Source organism: Rhizophagus irregularis, chromosome 19 (genome assembly GCF_026210795.1).
Source record: "Rhizophagus irregularis chromosome 19, complete sequence".
In the NCBI taxonomy this organism is placed as follows: Eukaryota; Fungi; Glomeromycota; class Glomeromycetes; order Glomerales; family Glomeraceae; genus Rhizophagus; species Rhizophagus irregularis.
In genome coordinates this window covers 3,518,038-3,539,949 of record NC_089447.1, presented here as the reverse complement: position 1 = coordinate 3,539,949, position 21,912 = coordinate 3,518,038, and the positions used below count along the sequence as shown (strand labels likewise).

Below are 21,912 nucleotides of genomic sequence, written 5' to 3'. Positions count from 1 at the left end.
AATATGTACTAAATTATAATTATAATATTAGAATGATATAAATTATATTGGGAATTGGTAAACATCGCCTGGGTCTTCGATCATGTGGCAGATTTATCATATTTATTTGTTTTTCAAATCTCATTTTTATTATAGGTTCAAGGTTCGTTTTCTCAGTCTCGAGGTATTTTTCTTTTTTTCTTTTTATTTTTATTTCTAACTTATATCCTTACACTTTGTTTCTTACTAACTCTAATTGATTTTTTTTTTAGTGAAAACATTAAAGATTTTCAAAGTCCCAATTTCATCCAAAAAATTACTCATTCAAATTTTTTATAAGTATTAATTAATAAATAGTAATTACAAAATTTGACGTTCAATTTAAAATTTAAAAGTATTAAAACATATTGTTATTTTCAAATACATAAAATCAAATATTTAAACATTAAATTTTTATGTTGGTAAAGCAAAAAAAAAGATGATAAAATAGTGAAATTAATTACATGTACTTATAAACTAAAAATACCGTCAGAGTTTATGTTCAAGAAAGAAAAATATAATAAATCAGTTTATGCTTATCTTGTGGATTGGTGATATAAGGTACCGGGCAATACAGAATTTGTATGAAAGGAAGACGTAAAGAAAGAAAGAGAAGACCTAGATGGAGAGAAGATAAACCTAAAAAAATGATGACGAAAAAAAATAAAATGAAAAACCACATACGCAAACCCACACCCACCCGCACTCCCAACCCACACTCCCACACTCCCACACAACCCACTCCCTCCCACACTCCAACCCACACTCCCACACAACCCACTCCCACACTCCAACCCACACTCCCACACAACCCACTCCCACACTCCAACCCACACTCCCACACCCACCCACACTCCACACTCCTACACTCCCACACCCACCCGCACTCCCAACCCACACTCCCACACTCCACACTCCCGCACTCCCAACCCACACTACCCACATACCTAAAGAGAGACGAAAAGAAAAAGGGCCTAAAAGGAGATAGACAGAGAGAAGGTAAACCTAAAAAAAGATGACGAAAAAAAAAAATGAAATGAAACACCACAACACAAACCCACACTCCCAACCCACACTCCCAAACCCACTCCCACACCCACTCCCAACCCACACTCCCACACTTCCAACCCACACTACCCACATACCTAAAGAGAGACGAAAAGAAAAAAGGGCCTAAAAGGAGACAAGAAAACTATGAAGAAGATAGGTTACTACTACCGCACTAAAGTGTGTGAGTGAGGTTTCTTATATATAAACAAAATAAAGTTAAAAATAATAAAAAGTAAAATAATTTTTAAAAAAGAAACTTTTTGAAAAATATCCTACGCGTAGTGTTTGACGATAAGAAAACACGAAGAAAATGGATTACTATGGAAAAAAAATAAGTTCGTTCGAGCTTTCTTCTTTCCTTTTTTTTGAAAAAAAAGAAACATTATTTTTTTTTTATGGGTTACTATGCTGGAAATGATAAGAATGAGGGGAAAAAAAGGATATTTTTTAAAAAAAAATTTTGGATGGAGAGGTATTTTATATAAAAAAAATTGTCATACAAAATTTTTTTTTCCCACGGAGTTTGCGAGTTTGCTATAGTCAGAGCCAAAAATCGCGTCATTGATCAAACAAAACAATAGTAAAAAAATTTTTTTTTCTGTAAGAGATGACTCATGATTATTGATATTATTGATCATGTGATCATGTGATGAAAAAATAAGCTTTGATATATTGGATCATGCATATTGCATAAAATTTTGAAGGTCCGCTTATAAGATTTATAAAGTAAATCAGGTTGTATATTATAAATATTATAACAATATGGCTTTTATTTTATTTTAACCTTTATGCCGCAGCTCCTGATCGTCAGTTTATTTGAATGATAAGATAATGTAAAATAATTTTATAAATTAATATTTTTTTTATAGACAAATTTTAGTGATAGTGTACTCAGAAACTCGGAATAAAACAATATTATTTCCTCATTAAAATTTTAATATTTTTCCGATAATAATTACATTTTTTTTTTGTGTCGCGATGATATCACGTGATAGAATATTACAAAAGCTATTACTAATGTGTTACTTAAAAAAATTAGGGGTATGTTTACGTAATTTTTTTTTTGGCGGGTATTATATAATAAATTAATGATCTACTTTACCTTTACTGTATTATATAAATAATTAATTAAGAACTTATATTTTTTAATTAGTTTCACAAAGTAATATTTAATAAAAATCGGTAACAATATTGATGATCTGCAATTCGGAATTCATACCTTGAACTTACCGATATTAACCTAAATAATCTAGAAAATAAGAAGCAAAAAAAAACTTACGCTAACATGGAATAGATTAGGCGCAAGCAGAAAATATACTATTACACAATTCAAAACTATTTAACATGCTAGTCTAAACGTTACGATTTTTTTATGTATTTTTTTAGTTATATAGATTATGTAGAAAAACAAAAAAAAAACAAATCCTTTAATAAAATGTTTATACGTTTCTATTTTTACTTTTTAGGTGGCTCCTTCAGTCTTCTGGACGCGATATTTTGTAAGTTTTTAATTTATTTTCATTAATATTTTAATGAACAGCTAAAATAGAATTATCAAGTTTAATAATTATATTGATACCAGTTAATAAAGAACATAGTAGAATTTACTTTACATTTAGATAAAAATATATATAATAGTGGTATAAATTTTGATCTTGAAAAAAGTGAACGGAAAAAATTTGAATTATAAATTATATTTAGAATATAAATTTTTATTTAATTGGATTAAAGAACATTTCTTGGCGGTGTCATGGATTAAAAGAAAAGACGAATTTTAGAAAAAGGAAAAAAAAAGAGAAAATAAAACTAATGATAGAAGATTTGTGTTATACGTTAAGATGGAAAAAACGCCCAATATTTGGAGATTACTATAGAAACTGGATGAAATGTACAATAGAATCAAATATAAAGGTGAAATGTTAGCAAGTGAACATTTGATGGATATTTCCATTTGAATGTATTGCCAGAATATGATTGGAACACGACATTTAAGTTCATTAAGAAAGGAACAAGCGTGAATAGATTTGTAACCAACGTATTGGATAATGAAATACGGGCATATAAAATCAACAATTTCATAAAAGAATTACCTACATATGAAATTTTATTCAAGAGAGGTAATAATGCAATTATAACGGAAGCTTGCATCAGATGCTACAATAGAACCAATAATCATAATGTACCAGCAAATTGGGACCACATGTGGGAGTGTACGAGTAATGAGTACACGGAAGAAAAAATAATGTTCAATGCTCTTATGGAATTAGAAAATGAATTTAAAAATAATACGATAAAAATTAAGCCGTTAAAACATGTCACGGTAGAATATATAACGTTAATGAATCAAACATCAAAAATTTTAATATCGGAAAACACTGGCAGGCACGCCTTGAAATTTAGAGAATTGACGAAAGGTTTATATAATAATCAATTAAATAAAATAGGAAGAACCGAAGCTAAGAAAGAGATGGTTAAAGTAATATAGGAACGAAATTATTTGAATATTAGGGAAAAGATACTGTATGGTTACCGAGATGTTCAGAAGTTATAGCAAAAGAATTGAACATAACAGCAAAAGATAAAAAAGGAAAAGAATGGAAGGAAAAATAGAAGGGAATAATAATATAGATCATATAGACTAAAAAAAATTATAATAATAATAAAATAAAAAAACATAGAAAAAAAGATAATAATATAAATTTTATAAATTTCATTAAATAATAAAAAATACGCGTTACTAACAAAAAAAAAAATTATAAAAATGGGAATCTTGGTTCAGTATAACGAGTTTTTGGTTCGGTATAACCAGTGGCGACTGTATAAAGGTCCCTTATTTCGGCACTTTTATTTTAGTTGATTTTATTCGGTAAATACGTTAAATGTCACATTGCTTTACGCTTGGTTCTACTTGCGTAACAATGTAATAAATTCCTTCATAATAACATGAAATGGGCAACTCATTTACAACCTATTTCAAACTGTTTTAACTGTTTAATAAAGTGTTTAAAAAAAAAAATTAATACGTTCAGTAGCTTGATGTGTAGCAACTTGACATTCGTGTTTATAAATATTTTTTCATTAAACTAATTTATATTGGCTCTTCGTTTTTAAATCTTTCGGATGTTTATAGTTTAAATGGTCATGATGATGCTAACTTATTTTCTTGTCATAAATTTGGTGTGTATTAATCTAAATTGTATACATAATAGTCCACTTTTAACATTTTATTATTCGTGGCTTGTATTCAAATAAATTATAATTATATATGGTACAGTATGAAGAAATTACTTTATATTAGGGATTAGAAATTTTTTAGAATCGATTTTACTAAAATCGAATTAATCGAAAATCGAATCAGAATCGATTTTACCGATTATCGAATAAAAAATCGGCCACAAAATTTGAATGATGTTACACACAGTTTTAATTCCGGCCGGAATTATAAGCTTGGCCAGAGTTACCGCTATTTACTGATTTATATTTTAAAGATAATGTTATTTCAAAGTTGTTACTATAATTAAATTTTTCTGTCTTAATGAATAATATAAATTTATTTGCCAAAATCGTATATATATATAAGTTTAAAATTATGCACATATTATTTATTAGGCCACACAAATTCGAATTTTCGGTTCACTTCACCCGGCCGGGTCACTTTTTCAAATTTCAATAAAAAAAAGTTTATATATAAAAAATTTATCATGTGATCAGAACGTAATTTTATTGGCGGGTAAGTTTATCACGCGGCTGAGAACTTCTAGAGCGAAAATAAATTCCTCCCTTTTAAAAGTCAACCAATCAAATGTCACGATTTTATATATAAACTTTTTTTACTAATAAACAATAAACCCCGGGTCCCCGGGTCGATTTTAAATTTCAATGTTACGTGAACCGAAAAATTGAATTTGTGTGGCCTTAGTAGTAAAGAAGAAAGCATAATAGAGTAATAGACGTTAAGCTGAGTTCTGAGTTCTGAGTTAGACCAAAAAACTACTTAAAATTTGTTCAAGTTAAAAATGTTTGAAAGTTCATAATCAATTTGCCAATCATGCATGCAAGCCAGAATTATTCAAACAAAAAATTATGACTTCAGCCAAAATTTAATATTACGAAACCTCTAATTATGAATGAAACAACACGTGGTATTTCTATCTACTGTAAATTGTTCCAGATTCTAGGGATTTCATATTAAATTTGCCTAGGTACGCCCCTCCACAGGTTTGTTTTTCGACGCCAGTGTGGCGTTGTCGTAATGGCGGTTTGGTTCACGGTTTAGTTTAGAATTACTTTTAGCTTACGAATAGTTTGTCCTTGCAATTTGTATCGTGACCTCGTTCACGTGGAATCTAACAATAAAAATAAAAATAAAAATTAAAAGATTTCACATTAAATTTAAATTTTTCTTGGGGTACGGATGACCATATAAATGTTAGATTGCTGTGTCTAATATTTTCAAAAATTTTCAAATACCTCATACTTAACGACTTAACGTACCTAGAGTTAGCAACTGCGCCACAACAAAATCATAAGAAAGTTTTTTTGATTCATAAAATGGCAGGAAAATAATAATGCACAAAAATTTAAAAATTTCATTTAAAATTAATTGGTTTTTGCCTAGAGGTTTAATTTATTATATTTACTTTTGCATAACTTGCATAAGACACAATAATACTGCAGTTACGACGTCGAGTAACTGTTTCATAAGTCTTATTGAATTTAGAAACATTTATTTCGTTATTTATCTCTTTATAAGGAAAAGCGTCGTACCGTTTGATATCACTTGACAATATAAAATAAATTTTTAGAATTTTAATTTATACAATGTACAAATGATTACCACATATTTATGTAGAAAACAATTACGAAACAAGGGTGAAAAGAGTTATTTTATTACCTTATAATCCTATTCTGATCAGACAATAATCTGATGCTAGTACTATTATATCACAACCCAGGTAGTGATTGTGCAACGTTGCATTTTTTTCATTTTTTGGCTCGATTGTTGATCGTACAATTCTTGTCAATATTAAATTAATTCACTTTTTATGGATAGTAGTACAATCAACACGTGTTATTGCAGGTCCTATTAAGTGAAATAAAAAAATTTTCTACAAAGCAGAACTACAATAATCGATGAGTTGACGAATATATGCATGATAGATTTTATTTTATTATATAATAAGACTTATATAATATTAATTTTCCCATTGTAGCTGACTTTTTAGAAACTGCAAAAAAAAATTCAAATTGGAATGTAACACAGATTGCAATAAAATAATAACTTCTTTTTTTTTTTTTTGTTGAAAAATTAATTTCTTATTCTTATTTTTTTTTGAAAAAAAAATAAAAGAATATGTTGCAAATACATCGATTTTATATTATTATATTGTGGTTTTTATTTCAATTATTTATTGAAATAAATTGCCAAATATCACCCTATGTACTAAAAGAACGGCGTGGTCATACTGCAACGCTTTTTGATAAAAAATTGTATATTTTGGGTGGTTTCCCACTTGAAGAAATTGGAAACGAATTTTTTTATATCGATTTTTCTGTCTCATTTAATACTCAAAATTTAAAAGTGAATGATTTAACAAATATTAATACTCTTTCTCCTCATTATAATGCTGGATCCGCGATAGGTGGCACAAATAATGATACGTTGTTTATATGTGGAGGCCTCAGTAATGTCAAATATGCTACTATGGAATTAGTTAACACATTTAATCCACGAAGTAATTCATGGAGTATTCCAAAAATAGCAGGAGACAAACCATTTCTTGTAGATTGTGATATGACAACTATAAACTATGATATCTATATCTTGAGTGCATTAGATGTATCTGATATTAATATTTTAGATACAATAAATTTAGTTTGGAAAAAAGTAAATCCGATTGGTACACAAAATATTGGAGCGGCGAGTTCTTCCATTTTATTGCCTGATAACAAGATAATTTATATAGGTAAGCAAAGTAATTCTATAATTCTTTGTATTTATTATCTTTATATATGTCATTTTTTTATCATTATTTAGATAGTAGTAATACCGGTAATTTAGCAGAGGTATTGAAATCAATAAATAAATTTCAATTTGAAGTATTGTTTTTTTTCCGATAAAATTTTGTTCTGGGTTAGTTAGTTTAACTAATTATTTATATAGGTTTATATATATGATACAGTAAACAATAATTGGAGTAAGAAAGTAAGTAAATATAAATTATCAATTAATTGTAAAAGACTTCTTACTACTAAGCATTTTTTTTTATTAAATTATAGACAACTACAGGTACGATACCACCTAAAAAAGATGGAGGATCCGCTGTTCTTGGTATGTATATAAACAATAATATTATCAAATTATTTTCTGTGTTTTAAAATAAGATGTAATTATATTTTAATAGGATTAGATGGTAAAAGAATAATCACCTTTGGAGGTTTTGTCTCTGCGACGCAAGATCAACTTCATGAATTAAATTTAATAAATTTTGAATGGCGTATCCCGAAATCTTCTGGGTCAATTCCAGCGTCCCGAAGTCATCATAAAGCAAATGTAATTGGAAATTATATGGTATTATCATTTGGTAAATATACTTTTTAAAACTATTATTTAAATTAGTTTAATAAAAATATTAACCAAGTTATAATAAATTTTAATAGGATCAGGTTATAAGAAAAATAATGAAAATGATATTCTGTTACTTGACATCAGTAATATAAACGAATATATATGGACGAATGAATTTAAATCTTTATCATCAGCCAAATTATTAGCATTAGCAACACCAGCACCAGCAACATCTTTATCATCAGCCAAATTATTAGCATTAGCAACACCACCAGCACCAATAGCAATAACGGGAACTTCGTCATTTTTATCGCCAACTTCGTCATCTTTATCGCCAAAAGTTTCTTCGGTTTCTTCGGGATATAATGACCAAAATTCTAATAAAATTTCAACTGGCGTAACTGTAATATTGTTGATTTGCGGTGGTGCATTTATCATTGTAGTATCCATTTTACTTAGAAAATGTAACAATAGAATGAATAGAATGATATATGGAAGTAATTATACCATACAAATACCCGTTCCAGCTTCATTAATTAATAATGATATAAATAGAAATGTTGTTTATTATAATCAAGCTAATAGTAATAATTCTAATCCTAGGCAAGAAATAGTACAACAACCCGTAGCAATTAATAATGTTAATGATAGAAGAAATAGAAATGAAGTACGGCAACCCATAGTAATTTATGATGTTAATAATAGAAGAAATAGAAATGAAGTACAACAACCCGTAGCAATTAATAATGTTAAAGATAGAAGAAATAGAAATGAATTACAACAACCCGTAGTAATTAATAATGTTAAAGATAGAAGAAATAGAAATGAAAATGGTGATAATAATTATCAAACCGAAAGAAATAATTATTATCCCGGACAGGAAATTGTACAACAACCTGAAGTGATAAATAATGATAATAGAAATGAAAGTAATTATCACCCTGGACAAGAAATAGTACAACCTCCCGCTCCAGCTTCAATAATTAATACGAATTATAATCACGGACGAGAATCTGTTCCAATTGCTAATTATGAAATACAAATACTTAAACAAGAAATTCAAGATTTGAAACAAATAATTTTACAAAATAATAAACAATCTACTAGTTCTACGAGTAATAATTAAATATAATATAAATAAGTTAAATAAAAAAATAGTAAAAAATGTAATTTATAAAAAATCAGGGAATTAATGTTACGTAATTTTTAGGTCGTACGAGTGACCGTACGATTGACTAATTTCATTAATCAGTGTGGCTTTTATCTTACTCAGATGCTAATATGATATTTTGATAGAATTTTTCTAACTATCACCGGGGGTAATGATCACTGGTGACTGAAATCATGTCGATCGACCAGCATTAAAAAAAATATAGTACCGGTAAAATTTGATAATTCTGGCCAACGGTGATGATCACCCCCAGTAAAAAACACTTTGATAACATTAATAAAAAAATAATTTCAAATTAATACCCAAAAGCTAGAACGTCCTATGAAAATGTTATGTCTCGTAAAACTTAAAATAATAATTTTTTTTTTTTAGTAACATGCGTTATTATTATAAAATTTAAACGATTATTTTTGAATAAAATTTATTTTAAATTATAAATTATTTTTCTATTTTAATTTACATTTTAATATATAAATCATTTTTAATAAGAATTTTTATTAAAAGTGTGGGTAATAAGCAAAATTAGGATTATTATTATTTATAAGATTTTATTATATCGCATTTTAACGTTAATACCAATCGATTTATAAATTTCATTTACGAGATCTATCAATCAAATGTCCGCCAAGAGTTTTATCATAAAATCAAACTTCAAACATATAGTCATGAGACCAAACCGCGCTTCTACTTTCAAATTTAGAATAAAAGTAAGTCTATTTTTTTGTGTCGTGTTTTTGTGTATTATTTTTAAACTTTAAAGACTCACTTTTTTATATTTGTTTTCACTTATTAACAATGACCTCTTCAGTAGAAAAGGGTTCTCAGTTTGAGAGTTGCGTTTATAATAAACGAAATTATGTGTTAGTCGCACTAGGTAAGTTATATTATATCTCTTAAGTAGATTGATGGCCATATATACCTGAAGTTAAGCTGCCACTAGGTAATAGGGACTGGAAGCGCATCGTGGCTCTATAGATTACATGTTGGGTAATAGTTTAGTGAACGTCCTTCTCTGCTTAGCCTTATTATCCCTATGAAAAAAGTCTGTGTGATTTTTGTTGAAAAATCATTCAATTAAATTCACTACGATTTCTGTATATTTGACCATACAATAATTGTGCTAAAAATTGCAATAAATCACACAATTATTGCATGGTAATTCATTCAATAATTATCCTATTTTTGACCTGAATTTATACAATTATTGTGTGATTTCTGAGCCAAATTTTAGGCCATATTTTAGGAATTATAGGTTAAATTTTACAGTAATAACAGGCAATTTATAAAGTGAAATTATGAATTTTTATTGACTTAAAATATAAAAAATATACACAATATTTCATAAATAAAATACTAAATTTGATATAATCATAAATATAAAAATTTGTAAGAAAATAAAATAAAATAAAGTATGTTAATAACATGAAAGTAAATTAGTAGTATCAAAGAAGAAAGTAAATTATTAGTGTAAGTAAATTATTAGTATTAAATAAATAAAAAAGTATGAAGTTAGTGAAGAAAGCAAATTAGTAGTGTTAAAAAGTAAATTATTAGTGTTAGTAATAAAAAAAAGTATGAAGTTAGTGAAGAAAGCAAGTTAGTAACATTAAAATGTAAAAAGTTAGGAAAATAAAAAGATAAAGAACACAAGTTTTTCTTACCTGATATTTTAAAAGAAAGTTGAAGAAAAGTTAAAAGGTTAAAAAAACATAAACAAAAACATTTCGCGTCATCATATTTATTTTGACGATCAGATCACGTGATCAACATATATAATTTAAGAGTTAATTTTTACCGCATAATTCTGGCCAAATTATAATTCCAGTCAGAACTAATTGTGTAACCTAATAAAAAGTTTTTGACTTTTTTTTAGTTACAAGATGATACAAAAATTTCACCAATGGGTCCGAAAGATGCCCGTTTATAAGCAAATATGCAGTTGAAATTTGTGTAACCTTACTGCATAAATCACTTTACTTAGGAAATCTATTTGTAATGGTTAAAAGTGGTCTATTTGACCCTAAAAGTGGTCAAATGTAACCATACAGGTAAGATGGAAAGTAGTATAGTAGGATTACTCAAAAATTGCTTTCTGTATCCTAAATTTAAGTCTATTTTCAAGTTGTACAATAATCACAATTTTTATTGTACAAAAATTGAATGTTTTCTGTATCCTAGATTTAAGTTGTATAAAGATCACACAAAAATTGAACATTTTCTATATTCTAAATTTAAGTTGTACAAAAATTGCATACTTTTAATATGCTTTGAAAAACTTCATAGCTATTTTTATCCAAAAATCTGCAATAATTGTACAATTTCCACACGAACTTGAACAAATATCGTACAAAAATTGGATGATTTTTTTTCATAGGGTATTCGAAATCCTTTATGGTTGTGATGAATAGGTGTATGGTTTGTAGTAACTTGAGACCGACCTCAGGTTATTGCATCCACATTGTAATGATGTTTACTTGCTTTTATTTTACTTGGTATAGGGGTTCGCGCATCGATATTTTTTAGTCCATTTAAAGAACATACCCTCTTGGTTCAATGTAAGAATTATATCACCACAAAAGTGGGAATAAACGAAATCCGAGAATTTGAAGGAGCCCTCATAAGGTAATCCTTTTGAATATTTGAAAATTTTAATGTAGTGTTTTCATTCCTAATTAGATTTTCATAGGTATAACAAGGACCATACTCTAGGAGTCTTTGTTAAATCTATTGAGAATGGATACACCACTCCAGCACTACTTCATGCAAGTAGTTCGCAATATAAGATTCTTTTGACTGATATTCACTATCTAAGCAATGGACCTTGCGAACTATCTCCTAAGAACCTTATAAAAAAAAAATAAATAACAATTCAAAGAACGAAATTCTGATAAACTTTGCAAAAAAAATCATTTTCTCTAATTTTAAAACTGATAATTGTATGGAAATCAATTTTAAATCGAACCTGACTTGAACATTTAGTAAATATTTCCTCAGGATATAGTTAAATTTGATGCAATTTAATCACTAGTCAATGAAAAAAGTAATGTTATTAATAATATAAAAAATTGTAATTTTTATTTGTAATTAATAAATTTTATAAAAAAACATTAATGTTATAACGTGTTAAACCAATAATATCAAAAAATTTACGTTCGTTCGTAAGAATACTGTAATTTGCCGATCTTTAACACAACAAATTATTTCATTCATAGTGATGATTTCACTCTAAATATAAATGTGACAGCACATTCACCAGAATATTCATTCATATTTTCACATTCTCTTGGTATTTCAAACTTTGCCATTTCAAGCTGGCACAAAGTCAAACGTATTGCAACTATAATTAAAATTATAATGATCAATAAATAAATACAGTAATCTAAATATATTCCCATTACACGCTAGGAGACCAGGTATCTAGTTATATAGTTCATAAAATATACTTGCATTTTATTTTTTCTTTATCCGATCCATTCTTCAATTCTGTGCATTTGTTTCTAATTGCTAAATTGGCTTCTTTAAAACAGTCATTTTTACTTTCATATTGAACTAACATCCATATAACAATAATAATATCAATTATTACACGCTCATTAGGATTGTGCGGAATTCATTGTACCGATATTTTTGTTATCATGCCCGATATTTTTAATGATGATCGACAATATAATTATATTAGCACACGCACTAATCCTAATATCACGTATAATAATATTGTTATTGAACGGGGCTATATCGGCCTTCGGCTGATATTTTGACGCCCCGTTCAATAACATACAATTAATTTTTATCTCAAAATTATTTATACATAAGTTAAAATTGAATACAACCTTGACCATGATCTACCAACATTCTTTCTTTAGAATTGTTATCCATAAAATATACTCCACAAGTTAAAACCATTTGAATTACAAATGGGTGTAATAAAAAAAAAGCATAAAATAACAGATTTCATTTATATTTTTAATTCGAATTTGATATGAATTGGTGGGAATTAATTTTAAATCGAAAGGAAAACCTTTTTTAAATAAGAAATTTTTTCTATACTTAATTGACGATCCGCGAGTCAACTAGAGAAATTACATATAAAATTTGACGCAAATCATATACTAATTTGTCATAATACGCCGACTTTAATGATTTCTGATGTAACAAAAACTATAAGCATAGTTTACTAAAAATAACACAAACAATAAAGTAAATGTCACACTTTTATTTTTCAAAGCTACAAAGTGTAAAACTTTTTTTTGACGAAGTTTACCTTGGAAGCACGCGGCATTTACTATGTTATTAGGTAAACTAAGGTTTTAAAAGTACAAATTATGGAAATTTTTTTATATTTCACTAAACTTTCATGCATATTGCTTTATTTTTGATTTATTTTATTAGTAAACTATGCTGTAATAACTTCTAACTCGACAAATTCAAGACTTTTTCACACTCATTATACAAGTGATATGGTATGATAAAACTAGTTTTTGTCTTTCGAATCTCAGATCTCTTAGAAATTGGACTTTTTTCCAATGTTACATTATGATTTTTTTTGCATGAGATTGGTGGGAAAACTGTGGAAAACTATTTCATTAAAGAAAAATGGCGTTATTTAAACATTTGGCTAGAGAAATTCATGAACAACCCCACATTCGGAAATGCGGCTTTTAATTAATAAATTTCCGTCAAATTTTATTATCGTTTTCGCTACTTGACTCGCGGATCACCAATTAAGAATAATAAAAATCATTAAAAACTTTACTTTTGAAAACTTGGAAACTTTGGAAAATTTGCATATGTTTATTATGTGCAGCAGATTTATGATTTAAAAGGAGAAATTTGGGTAATGCTAAAAAATAACTAAATTAGAGATGAAAGAACAAAAGGACCTGCAAAAGTTGAGAATTATTAAGCGATATCAGAAAGAGGATTACTCCAAATGCAATAAAAAAAAGAATATAAATAATTATAAATTAGATAGCACAATTCTTAATCCAAATATGGTATTGAATTTTTAAGGTGGCGAATTATTGAAGCAACTGCATTTTTAAGTGATGCTCTTGAATATTCTTTGTTCTAACACCATATAAAAATTCACACATTTCCTTTACAATTTGTTCATTAGAAGAAAGTGATTCAAGTGTATACGTATAACCAACATTTTGATGATTTTGCCAAGAATTCAAAATATTGACCCATTTTTCAGTACATCTAGTTGTATTTAATGGTACGCGGCTTTGTTAAAATTTTGCAAGCTCTTCAGCCGTTGGTTTGAAATATGACTAAAATATTATATCAGATATTATTAATTTTAAAAATATTAATAACAATCATAATAATTTAAATATAAAACTCACATTATCGTTAATAAAATCAATATTTTCCATTAGAAGAGTCAAGAGACGATATAAATGTTTATTTAGTAAAAAAAAAGTTTATTAAAAAAAAGTCTTAAAATGGCAAAAAAAAGCTTAAATGTTACATATAAATCACATGATACCGGACAAATCACTTATTCGGCACTTTTAGCTGAATAACTAATGCTAGCTTATAATTAAATTTGATCAGTTGATCTCAGGCTCCTGCGGAGCTGGATCAACCAATCAAATTTGATTTACCCAATATTCGGCACTTCGTGCCGAATAACTATTAATTATGATCAACCCTATAGTAATTAATAATGAAGTAGTGATTGCTATAAGAACAACTCAAGATACTAGCATGTTGAAATTTGAAAAGTGTCATGCGGAAAAAAAATAATTATATAAATGATAATAAATACCTTTTATTATAATCTTCATTATAGGATGATTAATGAATTAATAATGATTAAACATTCATTTATAAAAAAGAATGGCGAATTATATTTGCGTTTACTATTTATGATATCTTGCTTAAAAAAATGTTTATCGAAATGATATACTTATTATAATTATTTGTTTGCAAATTGGAAAAAGTATTCTCTTTTACTAGTGTTTCGGCCCGTAGCCATATTTACTGGATGAACCGAATAAATTTTCTTTTTCAGATATCTAGATGGTCGTGATTTTATCCGAAATCTGGATAATAAAAATAAATAAATATTTAAACGATTTTGGATCCTGGTAAATCGATTTTATGCACATATTCATTGATAACCATGATTTTTAACGGAAAATCAGAATTTTTCAAATACTACTGTCTTTTTGTATAAACACTTGCGTATATTTATTGTGTGCAAGTGCCAAAAAATTTTACATATAAAAAAGAATTTATATATTAGTGTCAGGTATTAGGTTATTTATGTATCCTATCCAGATTTCAGTTCTATCCGGATATATTCGAATTTATATCCAAGTTGGATTTTTTTTTTTTAATTTATTCGAATCACTATCTTTTACATAACATTTTTTGCAAAAGTACGACAAATAGATTTGTACATATAATATAAATTCTTATATTGTAACTACTATAAAAATATTTTTTATGCCTTGTGTTTTTGAATTTTAAATATCAACAAGAAAAAGAATATTGATTATTCAAAGAAAATCTATTTTCTTACTTTGGAAGAAGAAAAAAGAACATTGAAAAAATTTTTATTTATAATTAGTAAAATTAGTTTAATATTCATTATGAAGGTATTTTATATTTTGTGAAAGTAACACTTATTACATATATGTAATAAATAGTTTTTATTTTCATTTCGATTAAAAATAATTTTTTCATTTGTAAAATTAAATAATGACGTTTTGTTTGTACTATTTTAATTTTGATCCGATAGTCTGTGAATGGCGTGATTTATCTATTTATATAATTCAATACTTTACTTTAGTCAATAAATAATTGGTTAATAGTAATCAATTAAATAAATTAGCGCAGAAGAATTTTAGAAGATAAAATTCTTTAATCGTGAATATATAATCTATTAAGCTTTGGAATAAATAAAGAAATTATGTGATAAATGAATATTTTCCTGGTGCGATTACTGTGGATACCGACTGCAGTTTTTGTTTCATGAAAAAAATGTATGATTATTTTAACCCATCTTAAAAATAATTCAATTAAAGTCTTAAATAAGTTTAAAATAAACAAAAAAAAATTTTTATTTAAACTTATTCAAATATAAAAATAAATGACTTTTAAATATAAAGAATAATTATTTGTTTGTTTGCAGCTTTCTTAATAGACAAGCTAACCTAAGATTTTTCTATCATAATTTTTTATCGTGATATCATAATGACATTTTCCAAGCATTCCGCTTTTTAGCGTTTGTAATCAAAATTGGCGTCTCTTTTTAACATAAGATATTTTTTTTTTTACTTATTTGATTCTTCCATACTATGATATAATACTGATTACTAAATATAAACCAAGTTAAATAAAAATTTTTAAATTATTATTCTGACTATTCCTGAAAAACAAATTGTTATTTAAGGCTCATCAATCAAATTATTTTCTTCTTGATTAATTTCATTGAGATCTATTATTAGGAATAATTAAATAAATTAAACGAATTAGACGGAAACTAATTAATAAATCACTCCAAATAAATTATTTTACCTGATTCACTAAATTTTACAATCAAAACATTCTGAAACTATAAATTAAACAACAATATAATGTTAAAATAAATATAATTTATAAATACAAAAAGTATTTACACTTACTTAGATTTGCTGATACTGATTGGACATCATCGATTATTAAAAAGGTTAGATATTATTAAAACTTGAACTTTTTTTTCACAATTAAAGTTGAAGATTTACCTGAATTAACTTGGAAAGATGTTAAATCTGATGAATTTACTGGTTCTGGAAGATTTTTAAAACTTAAAAGTCTATGGTATAAATTGCTTGAGGATGAGTTTTAATACTTTCAGAATTATTTCCATTTGATCTGTTTTTAGATTTTTTTTCTCTAATTTTATCTTCATATTCACTCATTTGAGAAGAAATTTTATCATCATTATACTGTATTTCCTCCCATTTCTTTAATGTTTGATACAATTCTTTAGCAATTGGTCTATTTTCTGCCCTAGCATCCCAACATTTCATAATTAAATCTACAAGAAATTTTGGAATATGTTCAGAAATTTTTGGTCTAAATCCTTTACATATTTTAACAGCTAAAATATGATCATGAGGAATATCATTAAAAGGGATTTCTTCAGAAAGAAACTCATTCATAATTATTCCAAATGAATAAATATCAGCTGCTTTTGTATATTGATATCCACGTAAAACTTCTGGTGCCATATAAGGTAATACTCCATAAACTCCTTTTTTATCTGATTTCTCTTTATTATTTGCTGGTTGACACATTCCTAAATCACTTATATACATAGCCCTACCTTCCAATATATTACATGAATGAAAGTCTTTATGGACTTTTTCAGCATTATGAATACTTAACAGTCCATTTGCAATTTCTAATAAATGATAAAGTTTTATATTATCGGAATTATTTAAATAGTAATTTCTTAAATTTCCATTTTCACAGTAATATGAAACCATCATATAATCTTTGGTATTTGGATCTTGAGTTATTCCATAGCAATAAATAATATCCCAAATAAAAATCTGAAGATGAGATTTGATCTAACAATTAATATTAAAAAAAAGTTTAAACAAAAATTACAATGAAAATTTAAATATAACATGATAAATTAATTTTTTTATTTAGTTACCTCATTTAAAAAATCTGTACTAATTTCAGAAGAATTATCCAAGCTTTTTAAAGCAACTTTATGATTTGTATTTCTTTCCATTTTTGATTTTCAATATCCCAGTTAAAAAAATTTCCTTCAGGCCATTCGGCTGAATAAATTTTACCAAAGACTCCTCTGGTAATATAAGTGACATTTTGAAATTTCTCAAAAGGTATCCATTCAAGACAATTTGTATAACGTACAGTGAATGTTGTATTAATTCATCAATTTCTTTATTTCCACTAGTCCAATTTTTAAAATTTTCTTCAAATCTTTTTGCATTACAAGGTTGACACCAATATTCTCCTGTGCCAGGTTCATTACATTCTCCACATATACCATATACTTCTTTTCTTTTTTCTATTTCGTCCATATAGATTATTTTATCATCAATTTCTTCTGATTTGATAACTGAATCAATAGAAGAAATTGTAACATGTTTCTAAATATGTAATAAAATTTATTTACTATTTAATTTATATTTTTATAATAAATTAAAAAGTGAAATTGCATTTACATGATATTTATCAGAATCGACATATTTCCATAAATTTTTTGGCTTTTCTCTGGATGCTTTATTTAAAATTTCCATATTAGTATTTCTTGGCTTTTTTTAAAATATCTTTTTAACGATTCTATACTTATAAATGATGAAATAAATGTGTCAATTACAGTAATTTTAGTTATATATGTAATATTGTTATTTACTTTATAATAAATGAAAATCATTAAAACAAATTTAGTGATCGTAAAATTATTTTATTTTATTACAGAGCTCCGAACTAAATGTAATGTATACAAAAATATGCATGCACATTGCACATCTGAGGCTAAAATCCATACCAATCAGATTCAACAATTTTTACATCCGCACATTTTTATTTTCATTACCTAATTGAAACATTGTGAAACCATTTAGATAAATAAGGAATCATCAAAATTATAGTATTACAAAATTCATGTCGATCCGAATTTTTTCTACCATTTTACTGGCAACTGATATTATATTTTTAAATTACACATATTTTTATTAGTAGATGATATATTATTTCATATTAAAAAATTAATGTATTAAGATTTATAATCATAAACTTAATACACTTTAGTTGTAACATATAATGGTCTTATAATTATTCAAACTTTTAATTTAGAAAAATAAAATAATTAATAAACTAGCTTAGGTTTATACGCAGCGACTTTGTTGCCACCAGACTGTCTAATACTTTTATATTATTAGGTTTTTTTTTATATTATGTTATGGATTTTATTTCAATTATTAATTGAAATAGATTGCCAAGAAACAACCTATTTGTCGAAGAGAAGGTCAGGTCATACTGCAACATTTATTGATAATAAATTATATATTTTGGGTGGTTTCCCATCTAATGAAGTTGGAAATGATTTTTTTATATTGATTTTTCTATCCCTTTTAATATTAAAAATTTAAAAGTGAAAGATTTATCAAGCACTAATAAAGTTCCTGCACATTATAATGCTGCATCCGCAAAGGGTGGTGCAAATAATAATACGTTATTCATATGCGGAGAATTCAATGACGTCAAAGTTTTTAAAGTAGTAACAGCCTACACATTTAATCCACAAAACAATTCATGGAATATTTTAAAAGTAACCAGAGGAACTTCCTAGTATTCTTTATTTACTTTTGAAATGGAAATTATAGACCATAATGGATTAATGTATCCCTATAAAAAATAAGTGTCCGGAAATTGTCCAGAAAATGTCCAGAAAATTTGTCTAAATAATTGTCCAGAAAATGTCCAGAAAATGCCAGGTACCATGTCCGGAAATTGTTCTGAAAACACACTCGTTTCTGGACACTCATTTTTCCAGAATTTGTCCGGAAATTGACCTGAAATATTTTTTCATAAAATTTAGCACAAAAAGATGATCAACAGGTGACCATCATTATAATTGCTTTTAACTTAAAGTTTATATTATAGATATATAGTATTTTTGCCTTCTCAGCAAATTTAATTAGTATGACAAAGAAGGTTATGAATGTCAGTCTTGTGCTTTTTGCATTTTTTTACAAAATTAATTTATCCTTTTTTGGAAGTAGCGTCCAGAATTTGTCCAGTTCAAATTATCTGAATTTTTATATGTCTGGAATTTGCCCAGGTTTATCTGTCCGGAATTTGTCCAAAATTTTATACTGGACAAATTCTGGACAAAATCCGGATATATCAAAATTTTAGGTACCAAATTTGTAGCAAAAAATAGACATTTTCTAGACAATTTCTGGACATGCCAGATTTATTCTGGACAATTTCTGGACATTTTCGTAGACATTTTCTGGACATTTATTTTTTATAGGGTATTTCTGGGATGGAATTGGTCCAGATGTTAATATTTTAGATACAATAAATTTAATTTGGAACAAAGGAAATTCAATTGGTGCACCAAAAGGTGTTCTTGGTAGTGTTGTCACTTTATTGCCTGATAATAAGATAATTTATATAGGTTAGCAAATAATTCGGTGATTCTGTGATTCTAATATTATTTACTATTTTCATATTTATCATTTTATTTTTATTTTTTACTTTATTATTAGATGGTAATGATGAGAAATAGATATTAATAAATCAGGTAAATTTTACATACTATCATCTATCTTATCTTTGGATATAATTATATAATTCTGGCCAAAATTAAGATTATTTATTTATTTATTTTATTACTAGAAGAGTAGTATTCCCAAAACTATTACAAAATAAAAGTCAAGCAACATTTACATGATGGTAACTGATAGGCGTGTATAGAATTTTGGAAATTAATCCCCTACGGGACTTCACCCTTCGAACAAACTATTCAAAATACTAGGACTACGCTAACAGGATTCCGCCTACTACTAAGATATATTACCGGTAAAAATTTCACTTTCATATGAAACCTTACCTTAGGATTTGCTTAAATTCTATTGGTTAATTGATTAAAAAGGAAAAAAATCATAACAATGTAACATAAAATTTCCTTTTATAGTAGGAACTTCAAAGAATTTTATATGTAAACCTTACGTTAGGCCACAGGGTGACCTATCTTAATAGTAGGCGGGGTCCTACGCTAACATTTCAAATGGGTCAAAGAAAAAAAGAGAAAGAAGAAAAGAAAAAACTACAATTCAAAAAAAAGATTAAGAATCCGTATTTTGCTTTCAACCAAGGTCGCCACTTGTAAATACTGTAAGAAGTGGAATGTTTCACATTATTTTAATAGATTAAACTACTTGATAAGGGGTATTTGACTCCTAATGTATAAAAAATTACATATGAATAAAAAATTTTTCTGTATTAGTTGATGGTTCAGCTACTGGGGAGTCATCTGCATTTTCAGTAGAAGGATGAGGACGTTTGTGAGGATGTAATGAATTATTTGTAGACGTATTAGTAAAACAAGTTGAATCGTGTTTGTTAGGTTGGTGTTCTAAAGATTTAGTATCATCTGATATCTCGTGTAAAGTATTGGGAGTTTCACTTTTTAACTTTTTCAAAAATTTAGATAAATTTCTATTAAGATTACGTTGTTTTCATTCATTATTAATATGGTCAGGGTAATTCTTGTCTGTGATATGATGACGTATGTATTCATCATATGTATCCTGTACTCTTGTAAAAGAATCTTGATCGCGTAATCACGTCACTAGATGTTTAAAACTAGTGCCATAATAAGCGGCCCTTGATATGTTTTTTTGATTACGTAAATTTTCTAAAGCAATAGCTTCAGCCTATTGTTTGTGGTCAATTTCATCAAAGCGTTATTGTCTTCTAATTCTTCATTCTAAATTATACATATGAGTGAACCATTGTCGAGAGCCAGGTGGAATATAAGTTTTACCTTCATCAGTTAAAATATAAATAGGATCTTTTGGAATAATATCTCAGTATTTTACTGGGATAAACATGTTAGGGATCGGATTATATTCTTCAACCCAAGGAACTGAATCATCAAAGGTTTGTAAGGTGGGAGAAATGTGAATGCGAGCATCAAGAAAATTCACATTCTCCTTAATTGTGTTAGCGTGTTGGGAATTATTTACATAGAAAGGTATAAAGAATTTGTAATCGTCAGCATTCGGAGCGATATTAGCCTTCTTGTATAATAAATGTTTGATTGGTTTGTTGATATACTGTGATTTAATGAATAGGAATTGTTATTTTTGTCCTACAGCCAAATAATCTGAGTGTTGAGCAGTACGTCCAGGAGATAATTTCATCTTACTAAAAATGCGATGATAAGCGCGATTGAAGCGTATTTCTTGCCATTTCTGTGTACGGAGATTAGGACTTGGAATCTTTTCAAAATTAGATAATCTTTTTCTGTACATGTGTTTGTTGTGAAATTTGAGGACAGATGAATTGTCCCGAGCATGGTAAGAAGAAATAAAGGATATACCCATTCTTTTAGAGAAAA

The 21,912-nt window shown here is 27.1% G+C and overlaps 5 protein-coding genes across 5 annotated transcripts; 2 read left to right on the top strand and 3 right to left on the bottom strand.

Moving 5' to 3' along the window:
• Positions 1-554: 554 nt before the first annotated feature.
• Positions 555-963, bottom strand: OCT59_011318 (uncharacterized protein; the record flags this gene model as incomplete). Its single annotated transcript, XM_066136422.1, has 2 exons — positions 555-657; positions 719-963. 2 exons carry the CDS (start codon positions 961-963, stop codon positions 555-557), a joined length of 348 nt encoding a protein of 115 aa, XP_066001045.1.
• A 1,914-nt stretch (positions 964-2,877) lies between these two features.
• OCT59_011317 (uncharacterized protein) lies at positions 2,878-3,553 on the top strand (the record flags this gene model as incomplete). Its single annotated transcript, XM_025326919.2, has 2 exons — positions 2,878-2,979; positions 3,062-3,553. 2 exons carry the CDS (start codon positions 2,878-2,880, stop codon positions 3,551-3,553), a joined length of 594 nt encoding a protein of 197 aa, XP_025173791.2.
• A 2,868-nt stretch (positions 3,554-6,421) lies between these two features.
• On the top strand, positions 6,422-8,762 carry OCT59_011316 (uncharacterized protein; the record flags this gene model as incomplete). Its single annotated transcript, XM_025332316.2, has 6 exons — positions 6,422-7,034; positions 7,106-7,134; positions 7,232-7,273; positions 7,348-7,399; positions 7,473-7,652; positions 7,729-8,762. 6 exons carry the CDS (start codon positions 6,422-6,424, stop codon positions 8,760-8,762), a joined length of 1,950 nt encoding a protein of 649 aa, XP_025173790.2.
• A 7,844-nt stretch (positions 8,763-16,606) lies between these two features.
• OCT59_011315 (uncharacterized protein) lies at positions 16,607-18,076 on the bottom strand (the record flags this gene model as incomplete). The annotated part of the gene is made up of 4 exons (XM_066136421.1): positions 16,607-17,374; positions 17,464-17,482; positions 17,688-17,926; positions 18,002-18,076. 4 exons carry the CDS (start codon positions 18,074-18,076, stop codon positions 16,607-16,609), a joined length of 1,101 nt encoding a protein of 366 aa, XP_066001044.1.
• Positions 18,077-20,764: 2,688 nt separating this feature from the next.
• On the bottom strand, positions 20,765-21,898 carry OCT59_011314 (uncharacterized protein; the record flags this gene model as incomplete). Its single annotated transcript, XM_066136420.1, has 4 exons — positions 20,765-21,008; positions 21,138-21,226; positions 21,392-21,592; positions 21,668-21,898. 4 exons carry the CDS (start codon positions 21,896-21,898, stop codon positions 20,765-20,767), a joined length of 765 nt encoding a protein of 254 aa, XP_066001043.1.
• Positions 21,899-21,912: the final 14 nt, after the last annotated feature.